Source organism: Leopardus geoffroyi, chromosome B1, assembly GCF_018350155.1.
Source record: "Leopardus geoffroyi isolate Oge1 chromosome B1, O.geoffroyi_Oge1_pat1.0, whole genome shotgun sequence".
In the NCBI taxonomy this organism is placed as follows: domain Eukaryota; kingdom Metazoa; phylum Chordata; class Mammalia; order Carnivora; family Felidae; genus Leopardus; species Leopardus geoffroyi.
Genome location: NC_059327.1, coordinates 160608201 through 160626979, shown reverse-complemented (window position 1 = coordinate 160626979; position 18779 = coordinate 160608201). Strand labels below are relative to the sequence as shown.

General features: G+C 38.4%; 1 protein-coding gene and 1 pseudogene across 4 annotated transcripts in view; one reads left to right on the top strand and one right to left on the bottom strand.

Moving 5' to 3' along the window:
- Positions 1-2038: 2038 nt before the first annotated feature.
- CEP135 (centrosomal protein 135) overlaps positions 2039-18779 on the top strand; it is a 69280-nt gene continuing 52539 nt past the window's right edge. For 2 of the 4 annotated variants that reach the window (XM_045473987.1, XM_045473986.1), the window contains exons 1-7: positions 2045-2160; positions 5340-5497; positions 6886-7076; positions 8450-8617; positions 11443-11584; positions 13715-13799; positions 17638-17766. In XM_045473987.1, the coding sequence (XP_045329943.1) occupies positions 5385-5497; positions 6886-7076; positions 8450-8617; positions 11443-11584; positions 13715-13799; positions 17638-17766 (828 nt within the window). In that variant the 5' untranslated portion in view covers positions 2045-2160; positions 5340-5384. Of the gene's footprint in view, positions 2161-5339; positions 5498-6885; positions 7077-8449; positions 8618-11442; positions 11585-13714; positions 13800-17637; positions 17767-18779 lie in introns of all 4 variants that reach the window. The other 2 variants (XM_045473983.1, XM_045473984.1) reach the window with 2 other exon arrangements.
- On the bottom strand, positions 3509-3598 carry LOC123596660 (annotated as a pseudogene).

The window sequence follows — 18779 nt, the reverse complement described above, 5'->3', positions numbered from 1 at the left end:
AAAAAAAAAAAAAAAAGAAAATACACAGAAGAGGGGCGGGTATCTGGGAGGATCAGTCTGATAATGCATCTGACTTTGCCTCAGGTCATGATCTCATGGCTCCTGTGTTCAAGCCCTGCATCAGGCTCTGTGCTGACAGTGAGGAGCCTGCTTTAGGTTCTCTCTCTCTCTCTCTCTCTCTCTCTGACCCTGCCCCATTTGTGCACTCTCTCCCTCTCTCAAAAATAAAAATATTTTAAAAAGAAAAAGAAAATACAGACAAGAAACCTAAAAAAAAAAAACCTCAACTTATCTCTGTTAAGTTTCTCCTAAACATTATCTGCACATACCTACTTGTTTCCTGGTGAGTTATTTTTATTCACAACACTTTTGACACCAGATGAGAGGTTTTCTTCCCTCCTGACACCAAATACAGTGTCTTTTCCAAAACCACTTCTCTGAGGGGTCCATAATTCAATTAAGTTCTGACTCTAACTACCCAGAGTTACTGCAGACTCCACAGGTGAAGGGCTCAGTCCTACATGACTACTCCTACTTCAGATCGCAGTCACAAGTCCTGGGCCTCCCATACTTTCGATGGACGAACTATACATGACCTCTCCCAGATTAGATAATTTATTAGAATGGCTCACAGAAGTCAGGAAGGCACAAAGAGAGTGTAATAGGTTGAATGTTAGCCCTCCAAGAGATATGTATGTGTGTGCAAGGGACCCTGACCTTAGGCCCTGGGGTCTAGCAGTGAGCCTGATTCTGGTCTTCCATGTCTCATGGAGTGAAACTGGCCCATAACTGCAGTGTTTCACCCACCTTTTTGAATATATTTTATTTCGATTTTTATATTTCTTTTTTTTTTTTTCAATATATGAAATTTATTGTCAAATTGGTTTCCATACAACACCCAGTGCTCATCCCAAAAGGTGCCCTCTAATTACTATGGTTTAGGGCAAAGGGAAGACCAGGAGTCATCTGGACTGATGGCTGTTGCACAGCCATTCTGCTATGATATTTACTTATGCCTCCCTGTTTTCAAAAGGGAGTTCAGCAAAAAAATGTGTTTACTGTACATATTCAAGACTACAATAGCCATCTAGAGTACCTAAGTCACTGTCTCCTAGAAATACCATGAAACAACTCATTAAGGCACGTGGGAAAACAAACAAGACACACACAATGGAAACGATAATATATGAATGGCTGCAAAGTTATTCACAACCCACAGAGCAGTCACATGACATACTGAGATTTAAGTACCTTTTCTGAGTGGAAGGCCTACTTGGGAGAGTAATGAACAGAAAGAAATTGAACTCCTCTCTGATCATCCAGAAAGTTTTAGGGGAAAAATGGAATTCTAGGATTTGACAACCTATACGTTTCCTCAAGTAAGCGAGCTCTCAACAATCGGTTTATTTCAATTTAATTCCATTCACAAACATTTATTGTGTGGTAGGTGCTAGAGAGTATGTCAGCTGAGTAAAATAATCTGACTCAAAAAATTCACAGTTGGGGGTAGCAGAGAGAGACATGCAAATAATTACGTTTTCATGGAGTGAGCTATAACTCATGGAATCAAAACTTAATGATGTTATACTCATCATGATGGTACAAGTATAATAAATGTGTCTACTCAGAGCTTTACAGGGACACGGATGTGGCGGCAATAGTCAATTTTATTGGGTGGTTATCAGGGAAAGTAGCAAAGAAAACGTGATTTTTAGGTTGGACTTTTCGTGGTCAGCAGGCGAAGTTCAGCTAGCGTGTGGAGGCTTATTCGCTGCAGGGACCAAGGGCAGTGTTTTAACCCTCAGCCCAGTAGACTGTCAGCGAACCCGGCCAACGTGAAGATCACCGCTGGCATCCGCTGAGGTTCCGGGTTTGCCCGCCGTCAGGGGGCGCCGTGGCCGCTCGCCGTCCGGCCGTTGCGTTTCCGGGCTCCGGTGCCCAGCGCCGCCATCGGCCGCCGCGCGCTGCGAATCGCCTGCGGGTCCCGTTACCGGGGTAACCGCGGCGCCGACTCCGCGCAGGCTGGGACCTTCTCTCCGCGCCATTTTCAAACTGTCCCAGAGCCGGAGCCGGAGTCTAGGGCTGAAGGAGCCAGCGAGAGAGGCGAGGCCTGAGAGGTGATGCGGCCGCAGGCGGAGGGAGCGGCGGCCGGAGGTGCGGGTGAGTGCCGCCGCGGGGAAGGGAGGCCCGGGCGCGCCGGCGGCGTCCTCGCCGTGGCCTCCCCGCCGTGGCCTCCCCGGCGGTCCCCGCGGACCGGGCCCGGGCGCTGCCGGGAGGGAGGCCGCGCGGCCGCGGGAGGAAGTGAGGCCCGGCAGGGCGGGGCGCGTAGACTCCCTGCGGGCCCGCGTCCGACACCCCTTCACTTCGACACCCGGCAGTGAAGCCGCGGCCCGGCGGTGGTCCTGGGGCAACTCAAGCTGCGGGGTTTCCTACCGCGCCCCTGGCCGCGGGCGTTTGTGCGGTGCGTGCACACCTGCCTGCTGCCGACTAATGGGTTGATTTAAAAGTTAAAGTGCCCTGTTGAGTAAGAACAGTACGTGCTCTTTGTAAAAAAACAAAGCATCCCAAGGTGTAGGACTAGAGCCGTTTGTTAACTTTTGTTTTGCATTTTCGAAAACATCCCCTGTCCTTTCCAGTCTCTACTATTTTAAGTTTGGCACTGAAGGACTTCGAGACAACCTAACTTAGCTTGGCCTTTTGTTTTGTTTTGAGCCCCTGTGCAGATGTGCACACAAGTCACTTTTGTAAAAAAAAGATGTACTGGCTTTCAGACACCTGCTTTTCCCCAGAGTCAAGCTAGCGAGTGGTTCTAAACACATATGCGTGGAAGACCTCCAAACTTAACCTTTTTATATGGTTGTGCTAGAAAATTTGAGGAGAGCCACAGTGCTTGGGTGATGTAGGTGGGGGAAGACAGCAGCCCATAGGCGAGGAAAGCATAATACATGTTTTTTGTTCTTCTTGGGGGATATTAATCTTTTCTGTCTGCCCTGTGTTTCGATGATTTTTTGATTTATTTACATTCTGCCTCAGCCCGGATGTGAGGAAGTATTATTTCTGGGTGACCAAAGTTGGTTATAGACAAAGAGGAGAAATATTTGAGTGGTGAGGCCCTGCTAGTTCTTGGTTTGACAGGTGTTTTTCTTAATTTTTTTTAATGTTTATTTATTTTTGAGAGACAGACCTGAGTGGGGAAGGGGCAGAGAGAGAAGCAGACACAGAATCTGAAGCAGGCTCCAGGCTCTGAGCTGTCAGCACAGAGCCCAACATGGGGCCTGAACCCACCACCCGTGAGATCATGACCTGAGCCAAAGTCCGACCCTTAACAGACTGAGCCACCCAGGAGCCCCTTGACAGGTGTTTTTCTGATGTCTCCAGGAGTTTCTCCTAACCTGCATCAATCAGGTCCCTCTTGTGGAAGGAACCTAGAAAGTCCATGGAGACACAACTGAAAGAAAAGGTTAGCAAGAGTGTGGAGAGAAAAGATTTGTAGAAAGGAGTAATCAAGGAGAGGTACTGCCTTAGAAGTGATTTGGTAAGTTGCTGCAGCTTGGTATAGATACTACACTTGATCTTAGCCAAAAGGCCAAGAAGGATTGCACCTTGGTAGAGAAACAAGAGTGCTGGACCAGGACTCAAGAGACCTGAGTGCCCACCTGATTTGTGGCTTTGTAGTTTGGGAAAACTCTCTAGAGGCATCCTTTCCTTGCCTTTGAATTGGGAGGATGTCTAGTAGGCCCTGTCTCCCTTATAGGGTAAGTTGTGAGGATGAAATTTTGCATGTGTTCATATACACTAACATTTTATAAATTGTGAAAAACAATAGAGCTGTAAAACAAAAGTTTAGTATGTCTTAGAAATATGAGTACTAGCACTATGTTTACCTGGTGAAGGTTAGAAAAGAGCAAAGGTTCTACACAAGCAATCTTTGGATAACTCCATTTTAGGGCAGATTGATAGAGAATATATTCATAAGCATTGAAAAAGACAAGGATAAAAATATGTGTAGAACTACTTTATATGTTTGTGTCTTTTTTCATGGAAGTAAAATTTACATGGTGAAATGCACAGATCTCAAGTGTACTATTTGAAAACCTTTGATAAATGCAGTACACCTGTGTAACTGGTACCCCAGTTAACATAATATTTTCATCACCCCAGAAAGTTCCTTTTTAAACCTTCCAGCCAGTCTCCACCCACTCTGTTGACCCAGGCTGACCCAGCCCACAGCTGTTCTGATTTCTATCTACATAGTTTCATTTTGCCTGTTCTTGAATTTCATGTAAATAGAACCATACAGTATATGTGTCTGGCTTCCATTGCTCAAATGTCCAAATTAATTCATGTGGTTGACATGTATCAGTAAATTCCTTCTTTTCCATTCCTGAGTAGGATTGTGTCAATACCTCATAGTTTATTTATACTTCTGCTATTGATGGACATATATAGGTTGTTTCCAGTCTGGGACTATTATGAGTAAAGTTGTTATGAATGTTCTTGTAGAGTCTCTTTGTGGATGTTTATTTTCATTTCCTTGAGTAAATACCTGGCAATAGAATTATAGAGTTACAGGGTAGAAGTTTGTTTATAAGAAACTGCCAGACTTTTTTTCACAGTGATTTTACATTCCTGTCAGCAGTGTGAAGATTCCAATTGCTCCAAATCCTTGACAACATTTGGTCTTGTGCTTTTTATTTTAGCCATTCTAGTATGGGTGAAATTGTATACCTCATTGTGGTTTTAATTTGTATTTCCCTGATAACTAAAGGTGGTGAGCACCTTTTCCTATGATCGTTCCCATTCAGTTACCTTTTGCAAGGTGCCTATTCAAGTCTTTAGCCCATTTTCTTTTGGATGGGCTTTATTATTGAACTGTAAGTGTTCTTTATGTACCTCATATATAAATCCTTTATCAGATATTATGAATATTTTCTCCCATTCATTTGTTGTTTTGTTTTCTCTATGGAATATTTTGATGAGCAGACATTTTTAACTTGATGAAGTCTAAAAATTTATCAGGTTTTCCTTTTATATGTAGAGCTTTCAAAAAAGGCTTCTCGAAAGATTCTCTGCCTACCTCAGGTTTGGGAAAATATTCTTCTTTGTTTTCTTCTTTATTTTTTTAACTTTTACATATAGGCTTATAAAGAGAGATTTATTTTAGTGCAGCAATGTGACTATCATAAGCATTGCATTTAAATCAATCTAAATATTCCAGAAGGCTGCCTACCTGAAGAGAAACAAAAAGTAGTTGATTCATATTAAAATAATCTTTCCTTCTTACCATGACACAGTAATAATAACTATAATAACAGTAATGTTTTACTCCTTTCTTTTAGGGCTTTAATTTTGGGGAGTGAATAAAACTACTTTTGGAAGACAAGATGACTACAGCTGCAGAAAGAAAGTATATTAATATTAGAAAAAGATTGGATCAGTTGGGATACCGCCAGACTCTGACAGTGGAGTGTTTACCTTTGGTAGAAAAACTTTTCAGGTAAAGATGAAAATACAGTTCTAAACCTGTGTGATCCTTAATCCCATTTATCTAGTTTCTATTGAACTTCATGTTACGGTGAAGAAATGGGTGGATTTTTTTGGTTTTTGTTTTTATAAAGTCCTTCAATCATCTGAAGCTCATTATTCTTAGATCCTGCTTCTATATCATCAGTTCAAGTCCTCCACATTGCAAAACTCTCAGGGTCACCATTCACACTATACTGTTCAGAGTAGACATTTCTGAGAGTTTTCTCTGTGAATAGAATTACAATTTTTTTATGTGATTTTTCTGATACAGTTGGGAGTTCTATGTCTGCCTCTCTGGTCTTTTAATTACTGTGATTTGATAATCGTTATCCATTATGTGGTTGGTCATTATTTTAGTGGTTACATGTTACTTTAAGTGAAAGATTCTGTGTGATTTTTGTTCTTTTCTACATGAGTTGTTACTGTGATTTGAGACAGGAACAGGGAAATTGCTTGGGAAGCTTTTGCAGTAGGGCTCAAGCTGTGATGATGGTAAGGAGAGACTGGAGGGGGATACTTGGTGGTCTTTATTATGGCTTCCAGAACTCTTCATGATGTAGTTCTAGGTCTGCAATTCAGGGTTGTAGGGTAAAGTGTGTTTAACTTTCAAAAACTGGCAGACTTTTTATATAGTGATTTTGTTCTACAGCTTCATCTCTCATGTATGTAACCATTTGAAGCTCCCCAGACATAAGTGTACTCTCACCCTTGATCTCCATGTGTTATTCTGTCTGCCTGGGACATCCCTCTCTCCTCTCCCTCCTGCCCATGCTCATTTAGCTGTAATGGCCTGCAGGAGTCTGTCACATCTGCTGAATGTTACCTTCACTACTTAAGTCATTGTTGGAAACTTGTTCTTGTGTTTCCTTTAGAATGCAAACTCTTTAAGACTAGAGACTAACTTTATCTCTGCTCTACCTAGGACAGGCTGAACATATAGTTGGCACTGAAATAGTTGTTGAGTTTATCATATAGTATTAAAACCTGACAAACTGTCAATAGGATATAAGCTCCATGATAGTGTGTTCTATATTGTGTTCCCTGCTCAGTAAATACTGATGTATGAATATTCTGGTCTGTGTGCTTAGAGGTAAGGAGCACGTGCGCACTCACACACGATCGGGTGAGGGGCAGAGAGAGGGAAGAGAGAATCCCAAGCAGTCTTGGAGCAGGTATCACAAACTGTGAGATCAGGACCTGAGTTGAAATCAAGAGTTGGATGCTTAACTGACTGAACCACCACCCTGTTTTTAGATTTCATCTTACTTAGCATTAACATTTAACATTTTTAGAAATATATTTTTAGTTATTAAAAGTTAAGAGAATGTTTCCTTGTATTTACATTTTATATAATTTCAGTGACCTAGTTCATACAACAGAAAGTCTTCGGAAATCAAAATTATCTGCTGTGAAAGCTGAAAAAGAAAGTGCCAATTTTGATTTTGTTTTGGAACCTTATAAACTTGAAAATGCAAGATTGATAAAGGAAAATAATGAATTATACCTGGAATTAATGAAACTGAGAGAACAATCAAGCCAACATATTAAAGGTAAAATTTTGTGATTTTTAAAATGTAATATTTTTTTCCTTTTTTGTTTTATATGTAGGGAAGGCTTCTATGCAGAAATGTGATAGTCTTCCCCCCTGACAGTCTTGAAATAATGTAGAGTGTGTCAAAGAGTTCCCAACAAGGAAAACAAATTTGCATTTCATAGCTATATTCTTCTTCACTATATGTGGATTAAACCTTTAGAATTAAAATTTCTATAGAAAAAAGCACAGGATAGGGAATATAGTCACTGATACTGCAGTAGCATTGTATGGTGACAGATGGTAGCTACACTTGTGGTGAGCATAGCATAACTTATAGAGAAGCTGAATTCCTGTGTTGCATACCTGAAAATAACGCAACGTTTGTCACCTATACTCAAAAAAAATTTTTTTGTTATTTTTTTAAATGTTTATTTTTGAGGGGGCGGGGCAAGGGCAGAGAGAGAGGGAGACACAGAATCTGAAGCAGGATCCAGGCTCTGAGCTCTCAGCACAGAGCCCAACACGGGGCTTGAATCCATGAACTAGGAGATCATGACCTGAGTCGAAGTCAGACACTTAACTGACTGAGCCACTCAAGTACCTCCCCCCAATTTTTTTAATTAATGAATAAAATTACTGTAGAAAATATTAAATGCTGAAACTAAAGAAATGTCTTTGAAACAACCTCTTACTGAAAGTAAGAGAACTAAAGTGAGGTGAGAATCTTCTATCATTCGGAATCTTTAATGCCTTGTCTTTGAACTCAAAGATTGTATAGAATGATTTTGGGGCGCCTGGGTGGCTCAGTGGGTTGCACGTCCGACTTTGGCTCAGGTCACGATCTCACGTTTGTGGGTTCGAACACTGCATCAGGCTCTGTGCTGACAGTTCAGAGCCTGGAGCATGCTTCAGATTCTGTGTCTCCCTCTCTCTCTGCCCCTCCCCTGCTCATGCTCTGTGTATGTGTGTCTCTCTCAAAAAAGGAATAAACATTAATAAGTTTTTTTAAAAAAGGATGATTTCAAAGTCCTGGACAGAGGGTAATTGTATGGCTATCTCATTATAAATTCTTGTTATATTCAGTAGAAAGCCCTAATACCTGGCATGAATTCATAATCCCTCAGCTTCATACCCAGTTTACTAAGTTGGAGCAAAAGCCATAACTTAAGCCACATAGCAGAAAAAAAATATAATTCCCTGTTTTTGTTTAGTGACTTACTTGCAGTTTTGTTAACAGTGGTAGAAAAGGTAGTAGCCTTTCAAACAAAGCTTGGCTAAGAATTGGATGGAGCCTTTCAAATTAATGCGACTTTTTGTATTTTGTGAAATGGAAGGACTTAACTGATTTCTTGATCTGTAAAATAGTTTTTGAATCTTTTTCATTTTAAGAGTTGAAAACTACATTGAAGAAGTGTGCACGTGAAACAGCTGATCTGAAGTTTCTAAATAACCAATATGTTCATAAACTCAAACTTTTGGAAAAAGAGAGTAAAGCTAAGAATGAAAGAATTCAACAACTTCAAGAAAAGAATTTGCATGCTGTAGTACAAACTCCAGGTAGGTCTGTTCCTTCTCAAAACAAATTGTACACACCTAATCTTTTAAAGATATTAAAGCTGTTGACCAAAATAGGACTTTGGATTTTCATGCTTAGACTTTAGTACTTGAAAAGATGATCTTGGATCATCACATAAACTTTTAAATTTATTTCTGAAGATCCAGCTAGTATTTTATGCATGTGTTTAAGAACTTATATAATAGTAGCTTCTTAGGTATAAGTAGTCTAACTTCAGTGCCCAGAGTTTTATTTCCTTCATCATTATTTTAAGTTCCTTTTTTAAATTATTGGTATCATTATTATTTTTTTTCCAAGCCAAATTGTCTGCAGCGTTATTGAAGATACTTTTCATAAACAATCATGGTATTTCAGGGAGGACAGGGGCAGTTAGTCGTTAACAGTGTACAACAACTTTCAAACTCCTTTGAAATAGACTTCCAAATTCAATGGACTACCAAAATCAGAAAGCCACTATAAGACCTAGTGAAGTCTTCATTTAATGCTCTGAACAGGAAAGGTTCAGGGTAAAGATTGACATTTCACATTTAGCATGTTGTTTAACAGCTTTTCACAAGCCGGCCCTGACTTTCAGGAAATGAAATGAAAGTGGCAGAATTATCAATCTGAAGATCCACAAGCTATAAAAGGAACTCTTTGATGGCTGCCATGTCAATATTATCATTATTATTTTAGTTGTAAAGATAATCTGTACTCATCAAAAATTTGGAAATGATCTATTTACCTATTTCTTAGTTTATTTTTACTGTTTTTTAGCTTTATACTCAGTAGTTCTCGAGCAGGACAAAAGAAATGATGGGGCATATCCATAGTTGAGGGTGGTCAGGCATAAAGTTGGTGGAAGAATCTCTAGTACCAGTGACAAGATCATCAAGATGTCTGAATGACGGGATGAAGATTATTGAGAGTGAGTGAGGTGTAGGAAAATGCTGGATCATGAGATGAGGTGGAGAGTGAGGGATTAGGAGCACAGTGAGAACCAGGAGTGATTTGGTCAGAATGAAGACTGTGATGAAGGGAGATCTATATGCTGGCACAGTTCCAAGTGTTGACAAAGACCACGCATAGTCATCTTATGGTGTGCCTGTAGCCAAGTGGAATCCATGAGGATTGAAATGGCAAGAGATGAGATGGAGAGGGGGACTTTGGGCTAAAGGCAGAAAAGATCGAGAAACATGGAAAAGGTCTCAGAAGTAACTAGATTAAAGTGGAGAAAGAGGATGGTCAGATTTCCTGAGAAAAGAGTGGGGCAGATTCCAGAGAGATTCAGGAGGTGGAATCTATAGAATTTAGTGACTGAATATGAGGGACTTGGGAAGTAGAAGAATTCCCAGGTTTCTGTTTCTAGTGAATGAGTGGGTAGATGATGGTAACATTTTTAAGATTGAGAAGGTGGAAAGCAGAGCAGGAGTTCACTTTTGCATGTGTTGTATGTTATACTAGTGGAACATCTGCATTGAGATTTATAGTATGCAGTGGGATTTGTGGTGTAGATCTGTTCTTAGAAGTGTGGTCCCAGGGGCGCCTGGGTAGCTCAGTCGGGTAAGCATCCAACTCTTGATTTCAGCTCAGGTCATGAACTCACAGTTCGTGAGGGGTCATGAGATCAAGCCCCACATGGGGCTCTGCCCTGAATGTAGAGCCTACTTGGGATTCTCTCTCTCCCTCTCTCTCTGCCCCTCCTCCATTCACATGCTTGCTCTCTTGCTCTTTCTCTCAAAATAAATAAATAAACTTAAAAAAAAAAAAAAAAAAAAAAAGAAGTGTGGTCCTAGATGAAGATTTGAATTTGGGAGTCATTGGAGTAACATGGGAATTGAAGCTATGGATGTATTTGGAATTAGCTAGTGAGATTGTATAGACTGGGAAGAGAGAAGAACCAAAGACAGACCCTAGGGAAGTTGGCATTTAACTTCCTTGGACTGTGGAAGGAGAGGGTCTTTGTAAGAAGCTGAGAAGGAGCAACCAAGGAGAAAGACCAGGAGGTAAGGGAAGGAGATAATGGTTTGCCTTGTATAGGTGTGTAACTAGAAACAAGTCATTTAAATACTTTTGACCCAGTTTCTTCATCCTCAAAATGAGGTAAGTGCATACAAAATTTGTTAGGATTCTAATGAAGACAAGGTTGTGGATTGTGTTTGTTCTTCCTGACGATAGATTTGTCTTTCAAGCGCATGTCTAATCTTGGCCAGATGCTGACAAAGGTAAACTATCCATTTAATTTGGACCAAGACAGTATGTATCTACCCATAAAAAGAAATTACTCCTGCTAGTTTCAAGGATAATTAAGTAGACATTTCCCACTAATTCAGGTTGTAGCATCATTTTATATTATAGATGACTTTTATTATATACTAATTTTGCTACATAAAGTTTCTCTTATCTGCTCTTTTGGCATTGCTTAGTAAACATTTCTGTTTTAGTTATTACTTCCCTAAGCTTCTCGTTTGATAGTTTTCTGCTGGTGATGATTTCTTGAGCTCATAATAGGAAATACCACAGGGCACACTCAATTTTTAATCTTGCCAAAGTCTTGTCCCCATCTAGTGGAGGAATAGATTAAATCTGGGTATATGTACCAAGCATGCAGAAAATAAAACTTGTCTTATAACCATGTCTTGTTGAGATTTTCAGGAATGCATTGTATAGTTAAAGATCAGGGTGTGAGGGGGGGAGATAGTTTATCGCTAGGTTTTATGAGCTAGAGGCATACTTTATAACAAAAAGCCTAACCTTCTGGAATATTTAATTTTAAGACAGTGTTTTGTTTCTTTTAAATGTTTTTGAAGTACACATTTGTTTTTAGGTGGCAAGAAAAGAAGTATTGCTTTCAGGCGCCAGCGTATGCAGATAGACGAACCAGTCCCTCCCTCCGAAGTCAGTTCATATCCAGTTCCTCAGCCAGATGACCCTTACATTGCAGACCTCCTGCAAGTGGCTGATAACAGGTGCATTAAATAATTTTTTGCTAGTTTCAGTTAATCAACCTGATTGTAAGTTTCTCGATGTAGGGCTTCAGTCTTCTTGACTGTTGTATCTCCAGGGCCTACCACAGAATTTTGTATAAGCACTCAAGAAGTACTTTCTGAATGTATCTTCAATATAGAATGTTTTTACTTGTTTTGAAACTTTGATCTCAAATAGATCAGAAATCTGATGTTTCTGTTCATATCTGCTTTAAAATAATTTATTGCCATCTAGAACCTATTTTAGTAGCATTTCTTTAATATTTAGTTTCATTGCCCAATTCATCTTTTACAGGACTCTATTCAGATTATGTCAAATGCCAACGAACCTGAATAGATTTGTAACTGGCTTTGACATTTTTGCTTCATGATTCTCTAACTCTATGTACTTATTTTTCCTTATATTGGAATCAGATATAAATTCCATTTTAATTGAAACTTCATTAAACTCCAAGAAAAGCACAATGTAAGTGTTTTGGGGATGTAAAGATGAGTAAGATAGTATTGCTTTTGAGAAGCTTATATTCTAACAGTAAAAATGAGACAAGAGAAATACATAGAATGCCATTAAGAAAATTATAAGGGGTTCATAGGAGCAAGAGAACACTAGTGACAGCCTCTATGGTCATAGCTGGAGACACATTCTAAAATACGTACTATACTAGTAGAAGTGGTTAGTGCAGATAACTTTATTTTTTAGATTATGTAAAAAGTATGCAGGAGTTTTTTCACTTTATTAATCTCAATATAACAATCCAAAGGAACATTACTTGAGGTACTAATTAGGATCTCTTAGTTATTCTTATGCAGTGCTACATAACTATAATTATCTGACCTTAATTGTGTAGTATTTTGTGTTTTGTTTTTCTGTTACAGTTGTAACCTAGGACTTCCCAGACAGCCTGTTAGTATATTTAAGGAGGCTTTTGGTCTGCATATATGTCATTTTCTGTCATTATCTTTTCTCCTTAAAACGTTTCTTTTCTATCAAACCATCATGGGTTGCATTAGTCTCTTAAACATCTTGTTTTCATTTGCACGTATACATAGCTTGTATGCAGAGTCATTCATGTGCATATATATGAGTGCAGTTGCATACATACTCTTCTAAACCTAGATAAGCAGGAAATGTTGGTTCCAGTAACAGCAGGGACAGGGTATGTCCAGCCTCACTGACTCTACTCCATGGAAAATCTCTCTTAAAATCAGAACTGGCTTCAGGCTTTATTTTTGCAGTATGAAGGTGGTTATGTCATATTTATGTTAATGTTTGGCAAAGTTTGATATAGTACAAATACATTTGAGCAGTTGTACAATTCAGATAATTTAGACAAATCTTGATTTTGTTAGAATTAACAAGTTCCAGAAAGCAGTAGGTTTTTGCTGTAGATACTTGGTAAATTGTAGTATTTCTCAATATTTTTCTTCTCCAGGATTGCAGGGTAGTTCATTAGAAAATACAGGGTCATTCAGAAAACACACTTTGATCCCTTATTTCACTTAATAATATTGTGAATTCGGGACTACACCCTCTAGTTTCTTGAACCTAAGAATTGACAGCAGTACCTCGAAGAGTTTTGTTGTTGTTCTTTGTTTTTTTTTTTTAATGTTTGTTTATTTTTGAGAGAGAGAGAGAGAGAGAGAGAGACAGAGTGTGACCCAGGGAGGGCAGAGAGAGGAGGAGACACAGAATCCAGAGCAGGCTACAGGCTCTGAGCTGTTAGCACAGAGCCCCGACGCAGGGCTCCAACCCATAGACCCAGACCACGAGATCATGACCTGAGCTGAAGTCAGACGCCCAACTTACTGAGCCACCAAGGCACGCCCCTCAAAGAATTTTAAGGATCAAAATGCAATAGTAGGCATAATGTATCTGGTTACAAATTATTTACCGCTCAGGATTTTTTTATCCATTCTTAGAATATAAAATTAAATCTGCAAGATAATGTTACTCTGATTATATTGTGCTTGGGAACCCTTTGGCACAGCACTTCACACTTTACTGAGAAATAGAAAGTAGAGAATTTATAGGACAACACCTCTACTTTCATTTCTTGTTATTTTGTATTTCTCAACAAAACTATATTGGCACTAGTTATAAATGTGTTTCAGAATTCAAGAACTTCAAGAGGAAGTCCACCAGTTACAAGAAAAGTTAGCAATGATGGAAAGTGAACTACGAGATTATAACCAGCAGGTAGGATTTTTATATACTTGCATAGTAGGGATGCATGGTCGCCTTGTTGGGATGGGTATGCTGTGATTGTAAATAAAATTGGGTTATATTTGGGATTATTGATACTGAGTTTGTATACAGCTTTTATCTTTTCTACCAGTTTCTTAATAAGGATAGTAGCTGGAGTAGCTTAGATGGCTTTAGAGCAAACAGTCCAGTCCCTTCATTATGCATTGAGGTAAATAGCAGTTTTTTGTTTTTTTTTTTTCTTCTGGTGAGTCATCTATCTCCCCAAATATCTTAATTATATTACTTGTTTCCATCTTGGGAGGTATTTTATTGAAGTGTATTATGCTTTAAAATGGTATCTTAAATAACTTTTTTGCTCTTACTGTAGATTTTGTCATCTTGAACAGAAGTCTTTTTGAGAGTGGTACCATATTTTTTGTTGTGTATTCTCTATAAGAACTAGTAAAATAATTCTCTGAAGAAGTAGGGGAATTGATATAATATGCAGGGTTAGATCATAACCATAATAAGCTTTGTTCTTTTATACCTTCTGTTGGTATTTTGGCAAATTCTGATTTGTATAACTACAGCTTTCTTTCTTAATATGCTTACTGAAGCTTAAATTGGGTAACATGTTTTTCATTTTCTGCACATTTCTATTTTTTTGGAGTGAAGTGATCTGCACATACAAATATAAATGTAACTTACGTGTTGGTGTAACTGTGAAGTTTATAAAGTACTTTGAAGATTATTCAGATAAAAATGGAGTAAAAGGATTGTGATAATGTCAACCAAAAAACTTACTATATGGAGATTGAAAATATCAAATATGCACAAGTTGAATGTTGTTATTTTTTAATTTATAATCATACTTCATCACATTTTTTTCCAAGTACTTTATGAACATAAGCTGACCAGTCTTTACCATCTTTGTGAGGTGGCTGAGGTGTTTGGAGAAAATAGCCCGACCATTCTGATTGAAACCATCAATTTATTGTGGTTATCAATCTTAGTTGAATCCACTCAGCTGCCTGTCTTCTTTTTTTTTTTTTCTTTTTGCTTGAGTTTGTTCTATTTTTCTCAGTCTATGTTCCAAATGTTTCTGTTCTCCTCAAGCTCTTTCACCAACCTATAATAAATACCCTTGTTGTCAAGATACCACCTTGTCTCAACTTCCTATCTCTACATTTAAATTTAACAATGTTAGGGCACCTGGGTGGCTCAGTTGATTTAGTGTCCAACTCTTGATTTCAGCTCAGGTCATGACGTCACAGTTTCTGGGTTTGAACCCCGCATTGGGCTCTGTGCTGATAGCGTGGAACCTGCTTAGAATTCTCTATTTCTGCCCCTCCCTGCTCACATTTTCTCTCCCCCCAACCAAAAAATAAATAAATAAACACTTTTAAAAAATAAAATCATCAGCGTTCACACTCAGGCTCTCCAGACTTAATGAGTAGTGTGGTGTTCTTCCTGTTCTACCTGTGTGTGTGGCTCTATTCCCTCCCTTCTTACTTGCTTTAATCGATTTTTCTTTTTCTTTTCTTTTTTTTTTTTTTTTTTTTTTTTTTTAGCAAACTCATATATGGCCACTTTATAACTAGTAATGCTTTAAATCTTCCTAACAGTCCTAGAGGGAGGTGCTATCATGGTCATTGCTAACATCCCTTAAAAAGATCTCTTTTAGAGGTGCCTGAGTGGCTCAGTTGGTTAAGTGTCCAACTCTTGATTTTGACTAAGGTCATGATCTCCTGGTTTGTGAGTTTGAGCTCCACATTGGGCTCTGCACTAGCAGTGCAGAGCCTGCTTGGGATTCTGTTTCTCCCTCTCTCTCTCTGCCCCTGCCCACTCATGCTCTTTCTGTCCCTCAAAATAAATAACTTAAACATTAATTATAATAAAAATTTTTGAAAAAAGATCTCCTTTATTTAACTCTTGCTAAAGCCCCTCTTGTTAATGCCCCTCTTGCTAATGCTCTCTCCTCCCTCATGTAAACTTCTCTAAAGAGTATCTTACTCTTCTGTCTCCACTTCTTCACCTCTGGCTCTCCCGTTGCCTTCTGGCTTCTGCTTCCCATTACATAAATGGGTTTAGTAATGACATCAGTGACGTTAATTGCTAGATCCAAAAGGATACTTTTAGTCTCCATTTCCTTGACCCCTTTATAGTATTTGGCATTATTGATAATTTCTCTTTGAAACCATCCCATGACTCATTTTCTTTCAGTTTCCCCTTTTTTAAAAATCTCTTATAATTTCTTCTTTGCTTTTTCCCTCTGCCCTTTCCCTGAAATATTACTGTTTTTCAGGATTCTGTCTTTGACTCCTTTCCCTGTATATTTTCTCAGAAGGTCTCATTTACTCTCTTAAAATATTCTCTGTATGTTGATGACTTCCCAGTCTTTCTGGCTCAAATCTCTGCAGAGGTCCAGACCCGTATGTTCAATTTTATACTGGGCATTTCCACTTGGATGAAAGCTGTTTGTACCATATGCCTGGTACTGAACTTGTTATCTTCTGCCTCAATTCTTGTTTTTTTTCCCCTATATTCTCTATGTTCGTTGGTGGCATCACCATCTGCCCAAGCCAACATTCTGTAGTCTTTCTAGATCTCCTTCTCTTCCCTTCACATACCACTCACCAAATTCTATCACTTCTATGTACTTTGTAAACTTACTTCTTCTGCTCATCTCACTGTTCTATTTTACACCTTATTCATCTCTCATTCATTCCTCCAGTAGGTCTCCCTACCTCTGATTTTATTCTTACTCATCTTTTAGTGCAGAGCAATCTTTCTCCTTAGCAAAGTATTCGGTACTTAATCATAATTAGTTCCTGACTGATTCTTCAGACCCAACCATAAGTTCCCTTGTATATTCAGTCTTACCAAGCCATTTCTGCTCCTTCAATCATACCATGTGGCTTTATGTTTCTGTGTCACCGCCTGGAACATTCCTCCTTTCTTCTTTCTCTTCATAGCATAATTTATAACCTTTTTGGGCATATGTATTTGATAAAGCCTTCACTAATTTCCATAGGCATATGGGTATATCATGGAGAGTAAATCGGTTTATTCCCTTAATCACTTTGGTGTCATATATCTATTTATTCTACCACTGAACAACATACTACAGCAATTATTGATTTACTTGCTAGTTTTCTTGGTAAAGCTGTGTTCCTGAAAGTTAGAAATCATGTTTTATTCATCTTCATATACCTAGAATTGTGCTCAATATTGTTGAATTGAATGCTTGGTTTTAGCTTTCAGTGTTTTTGAAAAAACACTGCAAATGTATACATCCATTTTTCCAGATTTGTGCATGTAAGTGTGATTTCATGGTTGATAGTGATCTCTGTGATTTTGTGTGTGTTGTTTTCTAAATAATAATTAAATTCACCCCAACTTCCTATCCTTTTTAATATTGAGTTTCAGTAGTAATTCTTTCTGTTCTACATTTATTCATTTATTCTACATTTATTCCACTAGGCACTGAAGTCACTCAGACTCCATTCTAGTACTCAGTCATTTCTTTTTATATCAATATTGCCTAATCTTGGAGAGGGGGGCGGAAAAAACCAAAAAATTAAAATTAATTAGGAAAAATCTATTCAATAGAAATACTTACGAAAACTTTGTTGACATTCTTATTTTGACATTTTTCTCTGTTTATTTTTGCTCTGTGTATATGCATTTTATAATCCCATATTGGTGTGGATACATGTATGAGTGTTAATCTCTTATATACATTGTGAAGCATAAGAGAAATGGAAGTATATCCAAGTGAGTGTCCAGTGTTAATTATTTCAGTTTAAAGCAAATTTTTTAAAATTATAGCATGACTTTATGTCTTCAGATTGAGCTAAGAGAACGAGAGATAGAACGACTATCAGTTGCATTGGACAGTGGCCGTTCCCCTGATGTCCTCTCTCTGGAGACTAGAAACAAAACCAATGAAAAGCTTATTGCTCATTTAAATGTTCAGGTAATGACATTTATAATTATTTCACCGAGTATATACAATCGTTAAGTGTTTGTAACAGTTCATTGATTTGTAAAAGTAACAGAGTTGTTTACCAGTTATACAGTGGGAAAAATTTGATAGAGCCAAACTATCCAGAAATAGGATGCAACTATTGAAAAATCATGTTTTAAAAAGATAGTTAATGAGGCAGAAAGATATATACACCATAATGTTAAATATTTAAAAGGAGAATAGGAGTACCTGAGTGGCTCAGTTGGTTAAGCATCTGACTCTTGATTTCAGCTCGGGTCATGATCTCATGGTTCGTAAGTTTGAACCTACTTGGGATTCTTTCTCTCTCCCTCTCTCTCTGCCCTTCCCCAGCTAGCACACTCTCTCGTTCTCTCAAAATAAATAAACATTAAAAAAAAATTAGAGGAGGAGAATAAACCGTAGACACAATGGGATCTTCAGTTTGCTTTTTAAAAATGTGCGTATGAACTTAGAGAAAACACTGGAAGAGAATATACTAAAATATACGAACAGCTTATCTTTGTGTGATGAGATATTCTTTCTTATTTTTTTTGTTTTCGAAGTTTTTGTATTTCTTTTATAATATCAAAAAGATTTGTAGAAAGAAATCCAAAAAATTAAACATGTAATTGATTCCCTTGCCATGTGTCTGACCTAGGAGTAAAAGAACAGGAGAGTTCCATAAAGCATGTTACATCACCTTTAGAAATTTAGACATGTCATTGCTGACTGGACCAGAACCAGAATAGTAAGTCATGAATATCAATAGTAGCCCTAGAGCAGTGCTGTCCAATACAAATATGATATGAGCCACATATGTAATTTAAAATTTTCTGGGAGCGCCTGGATGGCTCAGTTGGTTTAAGCATCCAGCTTCAGCTCAGGTCATGATCTCATGGTCCATGGGTTCAAATCCTATGTCAGGCTCTGTGCTGACAGCTCAGAGCCTGGAACCTGCTTCGGATTCTGGGTCTCCCTCTCTCTCTGCCCCTCTTCTGCTT